The sequence below is a fragment of the Miniopterus natalensis genome, chromosome 11, assembly GCF_054644295.1.
Source record: "Miniopterus natalensis isolate mMinNat1 chromosome 11, mMinNat1.hap1, whole genome shotgun sequence".
In the NCBI taxonomy this organism is placed as follows: domain Eukaryota; kingdom Metazoa; phylum Chordata; class Mammalia; order Chiroptera; family Miniopteridae; genus Miniopterus; species Miniopterus natalensis.
This window is the reverse complement of record NC_142091.1, coordinates 30,036,768-30,052,646: the sequence shown is the minus strand read 5'-3', so window position 1 is coordinate 30,052,646 and position 15,879 is coordinate 30,036,768. Positions and strand designations below refer to the sequence as shown.

The window sequence follows — 15,879 nt, the reverse complement described above, 5'->3', positions numbered from 1 at the left end:
GGTACTGAGAGAGCCCTAGTTGTGGAGCTGGGAGGGTTTACATGCGAGCTCACTTTGTGATAATTCATCAGCAGCGGAGGGAGGGTGTGGAAACAATGATGAAGGATGAGATACGTAAAGTGTACGGGGGGAGGGGAAAAAAAGGACTGTAATTTTTAAAAAGTCAACTCCCTCCCCCAATCCTCCAGCCCTCCACTTCCAAAGAGGGGAGCCCAGGATAAACCAAACCTGAGCAACAAATCCCAGCTCAGACGGAAGCCCTCAAACGTGCACCACTGGGGCCAGAAGGGATTCCCAGGTTTGTACAAGGTGACTACAAAGGTCACCAAGGCTCTCTGCGGCTCAGGGTAAGAAGGGAAGGAAACAAAGTTAAAAAACATTGTTACTTCCTACCCTCGCTGTCTGGAGCTCAGCAGCCCCTAGGGCCCACCTGGGGCCCACTTAGGGGGCGGGGCCGAGGCCCTAGCAACGGAGCGACCCTTTGTTGCGTCCTAGCAACGCGCCCCGCCCTGCCCTGGGCTGGCCCGCCTCCCTCCGGCTCCCTCGGCTCGGGCTCATTGTCTCCCTGCCTCTGGGGGCGCAGTGCTGGCTCTGGTGCCTTCGGCTCTCGGGTGTCCCGCGGTGGAAGCCGCTCAGGGACAGCCGGAGCAGGGGGAGGGACAGCGAGGGAGAACGCTCAAGAAGCGAAAATTTCAGTATTTGATGACTTTTGTAGTGTAGGATCATCCAGATCTCCGGGGAGAGGGGACTGGAGGGTGGGAAAATCGCCTGCATAAGCCCCAGGGAAGAAGGAAGAGAGAGGACCCGCGAGGACCCAGCCAGAGCGGCCTGCCCTGGAGATGCTGGGCCCCACCCTCCCTTGCCTGCAGGACCTGGGCAGGAAGGTGCTGCCCACGCTGCCCTTGCTGAGCCAGGACGGTAAGCGGCCTGGGGCTGAACCTCTGTCTGCTTGTTGGGGGCCAAGTGGGAGACCTTTGCGCACCCCCTGGAGTGGCCGTGCCACCGCGGCCGCCAGCTGGTGATCACATCAGGCCCAGGCTCGATGGATGCCCAGAGACAAGTTTATTGACTGTCTTAATAAGGGACAGAGGCCAGCTAAGGGCTCTGATTAAACGAGATAATGTCTATACAGCGCTTATCCCCAGGACGAGCACAAAGTAAATGCTCAAGAAATGTTGCTTTATAACAACCACCCCCCCATGGCTCCTCCTCCGAGTTCATGCAAAAACACGGCTGCTTTTGTTCCCCTTGACGTCGTGGGGTTGTGTAACGAAAGTGAGATGGTCATAAAAGGAACTGGGTGTTTGGAAGAAGACCTAGCAGCTTTTCCAAGAAAACTTACTAGGCTTGGTTAACAGCATAGTTTCTATTTTTTTATTTTTTATTTTGTTAATCCTTACACAAGGATATTTTTCCCATTAATTTTTTAGAGAGTGGAAGGGAGGGGAGGAGGGAGAGAGAGAAACATCAATGCGCCTCCCTAACGTGCCCCCCCGGCCCCAGTCTGGGCTGGGGATCCAAGTCATGTGCCCTTAACCTGAACCGAACCCTCGACCCTTCCATGTGTGGGCCGACGCTCTAACCACTGAGCAACACCGGCCAGGGTGAAAACAGTTTCTTAGAAGAGTCACCCCAAAGTGACCCCGAGATCGCTCTGTAAGAGATAGGAGCCCTTGGGAAGAAAGGCGCTCCAGAAATGGAAGCTGCTGTTACTGTCAATTCATTGTAACTTAGAGATGTTGCCTAGGCTTTAACCAAATCGTTTGAGGAGACAAATAAATGAGTCGATCCATCTTCTTTCTCTTTCCTCTGCATCACTCCTATTTTTCCCTGTTAAGATAATTCTAAAATAAGCACCAAAGATAATGGTTTTAAAAAGTATTTGCCATATTTATAAATTTACATATAATTTATGCATTCAAGTAATTTTTAGAACGTGCTATGTGCTGGGCACTAGAACCGATGGTGAGCCAAAACCTTGGAATTTACAATCTACTGGGGAAAGATCCGCATTAACCAAATACTCATAGAAACAAATATCAATTTACACTTAGAGGTCACCAGTGTCAGAGATGACTGAGGAGCCAGAGAGGTGAAAATTAAACATGCCCATTGACTTCATTGACAAGGAGGCCACTGATGACTTCAGCAAGAGCTTTATTGGTCAAATGACAGAAGCAGAAGTCAAGTGACCACTTATTAACTTTTGCAAATGACCCATTGTAAAGGAGGTGAGGAAAAACTCCCAATCTCAGCAAAACACATAAATTCACTTTTCATCATTGTATATGTGAAGTCCTTGCAGCTTCCGAATGTTTCGCCAAAGTTTAATGTTATATGGCACTTGGAAGGGCCTGTCGTCGTCTTGCAGAGGCGAGCTGGCTGAGACTATTGCAGGCTACACAGCGAGGAGCCCCTGGAGGCAGGAAGGTCTGCAGAACTTGCCACTGCATTGTGCTCTGGGAATATGTGCTTTTTTGTGTGTGTGGTGGTTTTTTGTGTTGTTGTTCAAATAGCTCAGTAATAATTTGTTCTGTTCACATACCAGCATTTTAATTGTAGATCTTTTTAAAGTCAGGAAACTTACTTTTCATTTTAAATATTGATATCTATTGCGAGCATATATGTTTTTCTGTAATTTACACAATGGGCCATTAATCCTTTTTTATAATGACCGTAGATGAGATACAGTATTCCTGCTACTTGGTACTGGGTTTAAAATATAGTTTCGAGTGCACAAACTGTTTAGAATTTGAAGTCAAATGAAGGTTGAATTGAATATAGGCATTATTTCTTTATAAGAGTGATTCTTGGTATTTCAGTGTTTGATTAAAGTAACACCAGCTTTTCTTAAAATAATAAAATTGCATATTATTTAATTTGCTTTTTAGGCTGGATTAAAATTCTTTCTGCTTTGAGGTTTAGCGATACCTCCTCTGATACTTTGGGATGTCAGAAAAATCAAAGTTAGAACCCACGTCTATAAAATTTCCAAATCGATCCCAATGGACTTGCGGGGGCCGAAAACTACCTAAACGGCGATGATTTGCATGTTTCCCTTTTTCTTCAGTGAGAAATATCAGCTTAGAATAATAAACTCTGCTCTTATGTAACCTCACCTATTAGATTTTATAGAGTAAAGCAACACGGTGGACTCACATGTATCATCCAAATGAAGCAAGGCCATCCTCAAATTTCCAATTAAACTCAAGCAAGCCTTTTCACGAGGGTTTGGTTGCAGGCTATAGAGTTTCTCCTGGCCCTAATTAAATCATTTCCTTTTGGTGTAGATTGTTTTCCTGAAATATGAGCTGCATATCAGGAGTCTGGGCAAAAGACTCCACAGTTTTGACCTAATAACTTTGAAAGGTCTTCATGTAACTCTGGATACTGAGATTCTGTATCATTAACAAATTAATGATGATTTTGGTGGTGTTGGTTTTAATTCAGTATACAGTTGGGACTGGGTGAAAGACCTTAGTTCTTAGCAGCCAGCCCCAGAATTCTTCCGTCTATGGGGGCCGGGAGGAGTGGGGAAAACAATAGCATGGGAGGAGTAGAGGAAATACCTGATTATAGGAAACTCCGCATCCGTGAGGCAGAGCGAAGAAGGACAGCATCCGGACGGTGGCTTCGTGCACATGCAGCCTCGCTCTCCCGGGGAGTGAAGGAGTTTCCATCACCCAGCTGTTCCCAGATGCCCGTGAGAGTCATTGCTGCTTCTCATTGCCTGACCTGCCCCTTCCCTGGCATATGAATGAAAATACTTACAACCCCGATACACTGGAATGAAAAGACTACACTTTCCCTGCTTTAGGGAGTGGTTTAAACCAGCAGGAAAAAAAAGTTATACCAATAAATCAAACAGTTCCCTAAGTGGGGAAGGAACTGGTCCTTTGTTACCAACTGCTGTATGTCCTGCAGCGGCAACCTGGTAAATATCACTGTTCTTGAGCTTTAATTTGAGAATTAAACCGTATGCTCTTTTGATTTGCAAAGAGTTCCTGACTGAAAAGTATCTTTAATATACATGATTAGGTTTGGAATGGGGCTGTCAACGCAGACATAACTTTCTATATTCTAAATATTAGTTATACCTAGAGTTTACCTTCATATCACACACGTCGACATTTTAGTTATTGGCAACGACTCATTTTTCTACCACAGTGCTTTCGAAACACAGCTCAGAACAAGAACTTAAACATAGAAGGCCCCCCTCTGAGCATTCAGAGCAGACAGTGCGAAGTCTATGCACCCAATCAAAGTAAAGCCAAAGTCCTAAGGATCCCTACCCAAAGATTTGGTTTTAAAAATTATTAGTTTAGCCATAATTGGTATATTTGTTGAAACCAAGAAAATGGCAGATCAGAAGCAGTGAATTAGGACTGGGCAGGGAACCTGCAGAGCACTGGCGGAAGAGAAGAGTGGCAGCTGGTAGTCTAACAGGGACAACTGAGAATGAAGAACGGAACCAAGAATTAAGCATAAATAAAAGTATAGAGACAGTTAATGTGCAGACAATAGCTCTTCATGCCTTAGTGGCCCTTGGCTTTATTTTATTTATTGATTTGAGAGAGAGAGAGAGAGAGAGAAAGGGAGAGAGAAACATTGATTTGTTCCACTTATTTATGCATTCACTGGTTGATTCTTGTATGTGCCCTGACCAGGGATTGAAACTGCAACCTTGGTGTATTGGGACAATGCTCTAACAGCTGAGCTACCCTGCCAGAGCAGTGGCCCTTGGCTTTATTCTTGTGTTATAGAATGGTATATGAATGAATGTTCACATTAATCAGATGGCACAGAGTAGACACTTAATTGTTGGATGAGTCATTAAGAAAGGGGTAGATTATGCTTGGTTAACTTTATAGCATAAAGGGAAATGTGTCACAGAGTTCCTTTTATCCTAGAAAGATTTTCTTCAAAAATTCATTATAATTATTTTACTTTTAATCCCATTTTTGGAACGTAAAGGGTAAGTATTAGTTGCCTGGAAAATTAATTTTGGGGAATGACATTATTTTCCGTTACTTCTAAGTTAATTGGGAATCACTGTTATTGGATTCTGCATTTAATATTTACAATTTTATTTATTAACACTAAGATACTAGCACATGGGTACTTAAATTATTCTTTGTTTCTTTTGAATTATAGCAGTCTCTACTATTTGGGAGCTTGTATCAGAATTTGTGCAACGGCAGCTATCCCAACACAAGGTAGGATTTATACTTTAAAAATGTGATGCTCACACTTAGGACTTGCGGATGTCTGTAAATTCTGCTCTTCTAAGATACAGTGTTTCACTGATCTGCCTGTGTGTGGAGAGCAACGAGATGAATTCTGTTTATCTGTGATCTGATAATTTTTGGCTTAGCTCTAGAAGGACATAATAATACTTTTTGTTTTGCCTTCTTGTAAGTAATACATTTTAATTGAAATATAAGAAGATGGTTATGGACTGAGCTCAACTTGCCAAAAACGAGGAACTTTTCTCAGGGATGGATTATTTCCTCCTGGCAGAGATTTGGGGAGTTTGGAGGGAGCTGGGAGCTTGTGGAACTTTTATACCCTACCCAGAGGTCCCAATGTGACAGACCTTGGGCTCAATTCATCCTTCAAACTAATTTTGTTTGGTCTGATAATTTGAATTAGTCATCACCACTTACAACTGGGAGAGTTTATATAAAGCTTTGGATTTTTTAAATCAAAAAATCAGATTTAACAATACCAGTTTTTACTTCTGTGTGTGACTGTAGGCTGGAGCTGGCTATGGGCTTTCCTTTTTCAACGAGGCCTGCTCTTTCTGGCCACCGCATTCTCTGACTGCATCCTTCACTCGCTTGCATCCTTTCTTGGCCCCTGTAGGCATCTGAGTTTGTAAATCTTGATGTATGATATTTCCAGAGAGACAGAGACCCAGTTTGAGAACCTGAGATCACCACACTGCTGCATACGCCCTGGGCACTGGGTTGTCTGATTTTAAGTAAGGGACATAACATTTAAAAGGAACAGGAAAGAAGAAATTATCATGACCCCTTAGATTCTCTCCCTCCACTGGAAAATGATTAAAATTTAAAGTGTCCCACAGTTTAGGACAAGAATAATCTTAGATGTAGTTTAAGGGCAGTTATGGCATCCATACCAGTTTTCTTGGTTCTCACAGCCTCTGAATCACGATGAGATGAAGGATCTGAGGTCAGAAAAGCATCATGGGTTGATATATTTTATAATAAACGTGTTTAAAATGTGAAGTCATAAAATGCTGTATCTGTAAAGGATTGTAGGATCGTTGAATTTTTAAAGGGCTAAGGTTAATTTTCTTCATGTATTTTGGATAACAATACTAAGGATTATATTTCTTCACCCTTTGAGTAAATTGTTGCTATTTTATTCCTTCTTTTTCATTTCAGGGGGTTCAGATTCCAGGACTTGGAACTTTCACTTTCACAAGACAAAAAATAGACGTGGGAAACAACAAGTTTATTCTGTTTCAGAGGCCTGTATTTATCATGGCGGAGAAGTTAGTGCAGATCCATGGACTCAAACAAAACAAAGTACATACTCCTGGTAAATATATTTCATATTTAAGATTTTCCCAAGGGGGTGACTGGCCTGGGGATGAAAATGAAAGGGCAAAATGTGGTCAGGTGAGGTCCACTTTTCACGTGGTACCTTTGGCAGAGGGAGGGGCTAACAGAAACATAATATCCAGTCTTCCTGCAGGTCATGTTAAACCTCAGTGGCTTAAAAGGCAGGCTTGAGAACACCTGATGTGACATCAGGCAAATATATATAAAAGCCATATCAGAGTGTTATACAGACTTTATTCATATTTCAGACCCTAAGAAATTAAAAATGGTTATAAAGTAGAGACAGTTAATTAGGGTCTCTGATTGGGAGAATTATAGTCAGTATCAGTTGTGAAAAAGATCAGTAGTTGTGTATCTATCATATGTATAATCTAAATTATTAAAATTTAAAAGTGAGGAGGTTAATAATTCCATAGTTAATGAAGCAGGCTCTCTCTGGAGCATGCCTACGCCTTCTCTCTCAGGTGTGCATCTTTGTTTTTCTCTCCTAAACTCTAAGAGTCCCCACGAGACTTGCAACCAAGGGAGCAGTGGGCAGCAGCAGCTCATCCTGGGATAATCCCCTGAACCTGTTTCCAAGGCCCCCTTTTCTCTGACTTCTCAGTGAGCTGACAGCAGCCTTGCATTGGCTCACTTCTTTCCTATAACATTTCTAAGGCCCAAAGCAGTTCAGCCTAGTCTCTCTATCCTAGGCCATTCCTTGTTTCATTGTCTCCAGCTTTAATAAACGCCCTCTCAAAATCACCTAAAAAAAAGAATTAATGAATACCTTGTATACTTCTCACACCCTAAAATCTCCCTCCCTCCCCCCTTCCTTCCTTCCTTCCTTCCTTCCTTCCTTCCTTCCTTCCTTCCTTCCTTCCTTCCTTCCTTCCATCCATCCATCATCCTTACTTCCATTCTCTCTTCCTTCTGCTAATATTTACTGAGGGCAACTATATGTCAGGCCTGGCTCCAGGTGCTTGAGATAAAGTGGTAAACCAAACAGACATGATGCGTGTGCCAGGACGCTCACATGCCAGCTTCAGTGTGTGGGCTTTGTGACACCTGCCTGGCTACTTCAAGGCCTCCCTGATTTCTGGCTGTTTCTTTTGACCTTTCTGATCATCGTCTTCTGCATCAGACTCATATGTGGATGAAGAGAGACAGTCTACCTGCAATGTCAGCAGGTGAAACACTGAACATTTTCAGAGTAACTTTCCATTAAAAAATTATATATTGAAAAGATACAAACTATACTTAGAATTCATTATGCACATACTCAGTGTGATGAGTATGATGGACTTTTCAGCCATTTTTATCCACAGTTTTATGACAGAAGAAATATCCTAATTCATCAAAAATCTACAAAATGAAATAAAAATAAAGCCAGTTTTTTGTTTTTATAAAATCATTTGTGCCTTAGAATTAGAGCATATATTCTGTCTTGGATCTTGTAATGTAGTTCAAAAAAGTAGTTTAGATCTATAATTATTTTCACAAGGTTGAGGAAATTTCAGAATTAAACATACATGACTGAATTAGTTCACAAAAACAGTTCTGTCCACAGTTTAGCTTTGGGGTTATGATTCTTCATCATTAATTAACGAGGTTTCTAATGAAACACTACTGATTCTTAAAGATTATTAATAGATGGCCCTTGTTTTTAATAACTCAGAATCTAGCGCAGATGATAGATATATAAGCAAGTGATGTAAGAGCAGCATTGATCAGAACTGGATCAGATGGTGGGGTTACCTAATCCTGCATGGGGGGGTTTAGGGAGATGGCCTGTGAGGAGGTCTTAAAGGGCGACAGGACTTTGCTGGTAGAGAAGCTGTGGAAGATATTTCAGGAACAGTCTGGACGATTTAAGAATAAGAGAAAAGTGAAGCCTGTTAAGAGCGTCTGTGGGACCAGGGCACATGACTGTGGAGGCAGCTGGAGGGAGGTAAAACAGAAATGGTTGGCAGGGGCCTTGAATGGTGTGATAAGGCCTTTGGAATGCATCCTGCAGGCACTGAGGAGTCATTGAAAGTGCTTGAGCAGGGGATTGTCTGTACTGGTCCAGTCTTTAGTTTAGGAAGAGAGCTCTTTTAGTTACAGTAGTTTGGTAAAATATGGTAAAAGCCTGAGTGAAGGCAGTGGCAGTCGGCGAAGGTGAGGGAATCTATTCACGAGACATTTCAGATGTAGAACTGATGGGATTCGGTTACCAACTGGAGTACTGGGTGGCAGGAGCAAGGAAGGTATTTAGGATGACTCATTTCCTGGAGAACTCATGCCATCAACGGCCACAGGGAACGCAGGGGGAAAGGCAGGCTGCGCTGGCAAATATGAGTTTGCTTTTGGACAGGTCGAATTTGAGATTCCTGTAGGGATGTTTAGGTTGACATGATTCCAGAGCTCAGGAGGAGGGTGGAGACTAGAGTCAAGATTTGGATAAATGTACCCAGGAGAGACTATAAAGGAGAGGAGAGAGCAAAGGACAACATCCTGTAAAATAAAAAAACCACCATCTTCCAAGAAATAGGAGAGGAAGGAAGTCAGCAAAAGAGACCAAGGGAGAGGAAATTGGAGGATTGGGAGTGGCGCCACGGATACGAGAGAAGAGAGGGCTCGGTTAACAGGAGTTAAAGAGAGGTGCCAATAAGATTTGCAAGGTATCCATTGGCTTGTTCCTCATGAGAGGATCGTGCCCTTACTGAGATCGCAGAGAGGCATGGGGCGAATGGGAGGGGAGAATCTAGAGGCAGGCAATATAGCTTTCTCTTTTAAGAAATTTATTTTTAAAAATGAGACGGAGGGAGATGGTATAGAACCACCGTTAAATTGTGCAGGAGACTGTGGGCTAATCTAGGGAAGCTTGTTACTCATCTCCCGGCAGTGCTGGACGTCAGTGCTTGCTGCATGCTTGCTCAGAATGTCACCTTCCCTCTATCCTGTTCCTTTATCAGCGGACCTTGTTTACCGGCTCCGTTTGGATTTATCGTGCTGATCACTGCTGTTTACCCTTTCCTGACTCTCGGACCTTGCATAGCTCTATATCTGTTCTAGCTGAGTGGACCCTCTGCTTCCTTCAAGCTAGATATAGTCATATGCCTTTGCAGTGTCACCTAGGGACGCAGTAGAGAGGAAGAGTTTTCTGCAGGTTATCCTCTGATATCATTTGAGAGGTAACTTCTAGGGAAGATGGCTATCTTTTCAAAACGCTTAATGTTTGTAGATACTTATAATCAGTTAAAAACCGTATGCTAACTGGAGGAGAGAGACAAATATTGCTGCAGCATGTCCTAAAAGATAAGGGAGCTAAAAATTGCAGAAAACCCTCTGATAAAGAGCAGCATTTATTACTATGTCTCCAAGAGAAAATCTAAAGCATGTCTGCGGCATTGTTTAGAAAGCTAATTGTTCTTATTCTGGAGCAAAAAACATGACATTTTAAGGGAAAGTGTACTGATTAATGTCTATTAATAACCAGTTGTTAGTCATCTGTAGGAATAATGTTACATGGGATTCAACTGAAGGCTTCACAGTGACAATTCTGTTTTTGACTATTGAGAATCAGATGATTGTAAGTGTGTATATGTCCTTGTTGTCATTTCCACTTCCTTTCCCCCAACCCAACTGTCTTTTTCTCCTCTAGGTGATATCCCAGTCGTTCCACTTAATTTTGTCGTGATATCCCTGGAGGGTTCGTTTAACCGGGATACAGTGGAAGGATGCGTGAAGGAGACGCTGCTGTTTTTATCACGATCCATTTCCATCAAACAAAATGTGGAGTTTACGTTCAAAGGAATCGGCATCCTCGTGATCAAAGACGGCAGGGTGAAGATGAGATTTTTTAAGGAGTTCCTTAGTACAGTGGATGGAAGTGGGGCTCTGGCAAAAGCCCTAGCAAATGTAAATTAATCTTTTTCTTCTCCTAACCCTCTCCCCCTCATAGCTCTGAATCATCTGCGTGTCATTATTAAGGGAAATTCAAGCTTACATTTTAAATGGCAATTACCTCAAATGCAAAAAAGTGTTTATTTATAGGTGATACCTCTTTGACAAAAATGGGTAGAAGGGCAAAAGAACTTTAAACCCAGTTTTGAGTCAGTACTGTCTGAAAAATATAAATAGTAATAGAAATTCTTATAATTCGGACCATTTTAGAGTATCCTATAGCTTAAAAAGTTCTTCTGCATATATCATTTCGTTTGGGTCTCAGAATGTTAGAAACCAGCATTAGCATCATCCTGATTTTGCAAATGAGAAAAATGGGAGCTCAGAGAGGTTGCTGGGAAGCCCGAAGGCTGGTGGGTGCTGACAAGCGGTAGAACTGAAACTCAAGCCCAGGCTTTCTAGTCACCCTTTCTTTCTGCTTATTCTATCTTATTTTCATGAAAGTCTACAATAAAATCAAATTCAAGTGATGGAGAGGGCTCTTTAGCTTTTAGTTTGCCATGTTGTAGAAGAGATTTTATAGTTGGCCCCATCACTGCTCACCGTGACGTAGCTGGTGCGGCCTTCATGGCAGGTGGCACCGAGAGTTTGAGGAGGCGGAGAAACAGTCGATCGGCAGGACTCACTGAATACTTAGTGGGCTTTAGCTGCACCTCTGGCAACTAGCATAGTTGGTGTGAATGCATTGGATTTTCAGAAATGTTATATAATCCTGTGTCTCTTGTAACTTAGACCCTATTATTACCCCCAGATACCTGGGGTCTAAGGCTACATAAAAGTTAGCAGTGTAGGTACATGAGTCCACCAGAATCCAAACCCTTCTTTTAAAAACCAAAGCCCAGTTTTAAAGTTATCTGGGGAAGAGTGGAATTAATCAGCTTGCTCACTTTTCTGACAGTTTCAATAAGTCGGCTAGCCTCTTAAAGATGTGTCAAAGAAACCATTAACTCTGAAGGCAATTTTCAAAGAGGAAGTGGTTTGAGAAAAAACAGCATCATTGGGGTTGTTATGTGACTACCCAGGGCGAAAATTTTGATAACTGAGATCATTCTTCATTGGATTTTAAGCTCTGGACTTTGAGCACTAAATAAAAATAACAATAAAGGTTATCACAGTAGCCTTGCCTCTGAGATACCCTGTAGCTTAGATTTGTCTGTGTCTTGGCCATGGCTCAGGTGTAACCCTTCTCTGTCCCTGTCTTCCAGAGGCCTGGCACTATGGACTCAGTGTTGTCTAGCAGAGAGAGCCTCAGGAAGCAGCCTAACAATGTGCTTGCATTTCCAAGGTCAGTGTTTCGGTCCGCAGGCTCCTCTAGGCTCCAGCAATCCTTGCTGCTCTGTGGGTCTAATTGGGCAGTGTTTCCCAACCTTTTGTGGCTCATGCTCCTTTGAGTAACAGTCTTACCCCAAGAGTGCAGTGGGGCGGTTGTTACTGGTGACCGACAATGATTATAATAATGACAATGAATAATAATATTAGTTATCTATGAAGCCCTTACTAGCTGCCAAGTACTATCAAGAATTTTCTAAGTATTACTGTACTTAATCTTCACTACAACCATTTCAGATAGGTATTATAGTTTTATCCATTCCATAGAGGTGCAAAATTAATTATAATTTTAATTTTTTTTAACAAGTGTAGCAACATGGTGCAATATTGAGAACACTGTAATATGAGACTTGGGTTTTATTTCCATTTTGGTCATCACTCACTCACTGTGTGCTCTTAATTTCTGTGCTGTTAACTACTGTGCATTTCAGGTGGAGGGAGTTTGGGGAGTAACAGCCAGCTTCTCAGAATATTATTTTCTCATGTTTTGTTGAGTCTGTGACATCTTGAGTTTGTTGGTTTGAAATAGCTCCTTCTTGGAAGAACTGTGTGACGCACACCTCAGCAAAATCAGTGTGAAGGCCAGAATGGGCCTTGGAGATTAGTTAGTCCAACCCCTTCCTCTTGCAGATGAAACGGCCACACAACTAATTAGGGGCCAAGCCAGAAATGAAACCATGGCTCCTGACTGCCCCAGTGTTTTCCCCATTGTACCACGTTGTTTTACTCATTAAAAATAAATCAATGGGTTCTAAATAATTTTATGATTATATTTTGGAAAGCAAATTTGGGTGTCCCCTTGGATATATTTTGGCTTAAGCGCTCCAGGAGGGAAATAATTGCAGCGAGTCAAGGAGAATTAGAAATCCTAGAAATGGACACAAGGACTCAAATACTCACAACAATTGCAGGTGTTTTGATTTGAAATTTGGCCCCTGAATTTACTGGAGGTTCCCCACCCCAAACTTTAACCCAACACTCTGAGCCTGAGAACAAAGAAAATCTACAACTACACACACAAATTGAACAGACCCCTTCTCCCATCAAGCCTTTGCAAGTCCCTCAGTTTTGCTTGAGAAAAAGATGGAGAAGTGGGGAGGAGAAAGAATAAGGGGTGCAATGGTTATTTCTGAGTGTACTTTGCCCACCAGGCTATGAGTCCTTGCCTTCAAGCTCTTACTATCTCATCCCTGTGGCATCTGCTTATAGAGCTGGAAAAGACAAATTCAACCTGAAACCTTAAACTTCAAACTGAAACCAAAACCAAAAACTTAAATCCAGGCTTTCCAAGCAGTGTATGTAAGAGCTGCTTTTGCGCCCTCAGTATAGAGGGGGAAGGTTTCGGTCAGCTCCCAGACTTAGTGATTTGTACTCGGCACACCAAAGCACTCACCCCCTTGAGAGAAGTGGCTTATTTCAGAATCAGCAAACTAGCTGGGTTGCTTCTCAGAACTGAGAGTTCATACGGTCACCTATTCAGGCCCAGATGGACAAACATCTTGGTTTGTTCCTAGGCTTGAGCTCAAGGAGATGGAGAACAAACCGCCTATGGAGACCATTGTAGAAGACGGTGGGAAGAATAAACCGAGGAACTGCAAGTTAAAGGACCGGGCAGACCAAGGAGAAGGTGCCAGGGGTAAGCCAACGGTACACCTCGCTCTTTACCGCTTAATGAACCCAGCCGTTGCTCAGAAACTCCTATGCCCCAAGCAAATAAAGTTAGATTCTTGAATAATAATAATAATGATAATAGTTTGATTTTAAAGAGAGGAAGGCAGAGGGAGAGAGAGAAAACATTGATTGGCTGCCTGCCTCCCGTACATGCCCCGACGGGGGAATCAAACCTGCAACCCGAGTACGTGCCCTGGCCGGGAATTAATCCCACCACCTTTTGGTGTATGGGGTAATGCTCCAACCAACCGAGTCACACTGGCCAGGGAAATCACTGTGTCCTTCTCTCAAACATCTCCTATCTCTAGAATCTGTATCTTATTTTAACCACTTTATGACCCTCAGGCTCTTAGACAATGATCCCTTTGCTGGCTCCACATTCTTAAAGGGGTCAAAACCCAGGTGCCTACAGGTCCAGGCAGGTAACAAAAATGCATAAAGTGGGATGGATATAACATGATGAAGAGACATGTTAGCATAAATAAGAATTTTTATGAAAAATGAACAGTGGTAACTTTACAGCTTTGATATCTGACTTACAGGAGATAGTGGATTCTCATGGCTGTGTCTTCATTTAATCTGTTGTGATACAATGTTTTGGTTGAAGCATATGAAAAAAACTAGAACTTCAAAAACTTTTCAAATGGGTCCTAGGGGTCCGCTGGGGTTGCCAGACTACCCGTTGAGGATTGTTTGTCTATCAGATTATTGATTTTTGGAAATGTGAGCCAAGTGGTATCACATTTTCTTATTTTTCAAGAGATTCTAAAATCTATTGATTTTAAATGTTGACAACTAATTGGCATTGAAACAAAAAAAGCTGATTGGACCAAACAAAATACATCAATGGGTAAACATTGGCTTGTAGATATTGGTTTGTCATGTGGCCTATAGAATTACATATAGACTTTTAGCCCAGGGTTTACTGCTTTCGTTTCCTGAGCCTTGTCTATCACTGTTCCTATTCTCTATTCATGTTCTTCTAATATGCCTTCTCCTTCCCTGACCTCAGGCTTCTGTTAACTTTTCCCTCCTGCCTTGAATGTCTGTCCTTCCTTTTCTTACAATCTGTCCCAGTCTTACTCACCGCTTAGCACCCTTTTCACATCTCATTTCATCACTGGATTCTGAAGCAGCTTCTCTCTTCCCTGAACATGTCAGATCCTTAAAGACTGCGCTGTTTGTTTGAGGTTTAGACATTTTGCATCATTGCCCTGAGTTGCTACTTATGTAATGCATATAAAGCACTTAGCACTGTTGGCATGTAGCAAGACCTCCACAGATGGGAGTTCTCATGTCCTTTGTTTATATCTTTTTTTTCTTTCTTCTCCAACTATCGATTGAAAGATCTTTAAGGGCGAAGACTTGCCTTTTAGTATTTTCTAAAGTGCCTGGTCAGTGCTTTGCATGTAATAAGTATACAACAAAAATAGATAAAGGGTGGGGAGAAAGTAGGTTTATAGTTGTTCGTATGGAAAAAAAATACAATAGCTAATAATATAAGAATAAACTGTTTTGTGTTCTCACAACTGTAAACCTACTTTTGCCCCATCCACTATTTTTAAACCATACTAGGGCAAGGGACAATAATTTAAAGATAAGAAAGTGTATCTCATCTGAAAATTTTCCCTGGTAAAATTATGAGTTTAAAAATCTGTGTTAAGTACAAACCACCCATTTAAAGTTGAAAGGAAACTCATTTTCATTCATTCTACAGAGATCTCATCACCTAAGAAACTTCCAGAGAGAAAAACAGACTCCTGTAGCAAAGTGAAAGATGCCAACTTGCCAAACAAGTTAGAGCAGAGTGGGAGTTGGGGGAAGAATATGAACCCCGAAAGGTAATACATTGGTATTTTTTCTATTACATCCTACTAAATATAGTTTTGAGTCATTTCTTAATGCAAGGAATTTAAGTAAATGTCTGTTCATTCCCTCACCCAGTATTCTTGAGTACAAATTATGTACTAGGTGACGGGAATAATAGACAACCAGAGCTCATGGTCTAGTGAGCAACACCGACAAACAAAGAACAATGCATTCAGTAGGTTAAATGCTGTGACACAGCTGGAGACAAAATAGCACAGAGCAGGGAACACCTAACTTCCCTTGTGGATTTGGGAAAACATCCCATGCCTTGAACAGTGTACATAGTAAGCACTCAATAAATTTTTGTAGAGTGAATAACTTTTATCCTAATTTCACAGGATTGGTAAGTGAGACTTTGCAAGATGACCCAGCTTGTCTAATGCCAGTCAACTTGTAAGCAAAAAACCTGGTCAAACCCCCGTTTATCTGACACAAAGCATAGGCTCTTAACCTCTATCCATACAGATGCTTTGAAGAAAACTATTGCTATATT

General features: G+C 41.9%; 1 protein-coding gene across 1 annotated transcript in view; it reads left to right on the top strand.

Moving 5' to 3' along the window:
• The first annotated feature begins 839 nt into the window (after positions 1-839).
• Positions 840-15,879, top strand: part of CCDC81 (coiled-coil domain containing 81) — a 30,107-nt gene continuing 15,067 nt past the window's right edge. Inside the window, exons 1-7 of the mRNA XM_016206732.2 lie at positions 840-918; positions 5,155-5,216; positions 6,411-6,567; positions 10,216-10,472; positions 11,723-11,802; positions 13,361-13,482; positions 15,235-15,358. Coding sequence (XP_016062218.2) covers positions 840-918; positions 5,155-5,216; positions 6,411-6,567; positions 10,216-10,472; positions 11,723-11,802; positions 13,361-13,482; positions 15,235-15,358 — 881 coding nt within the window. The remainder of the gene's footprint in view (positions 919-5,154; positions 5,217-6,410; positions 6,568-10,215; positions 10,473-11,722; positions 11,803-13,360; positions 13,483-15,234; positions 15,359-15,879) is intronic.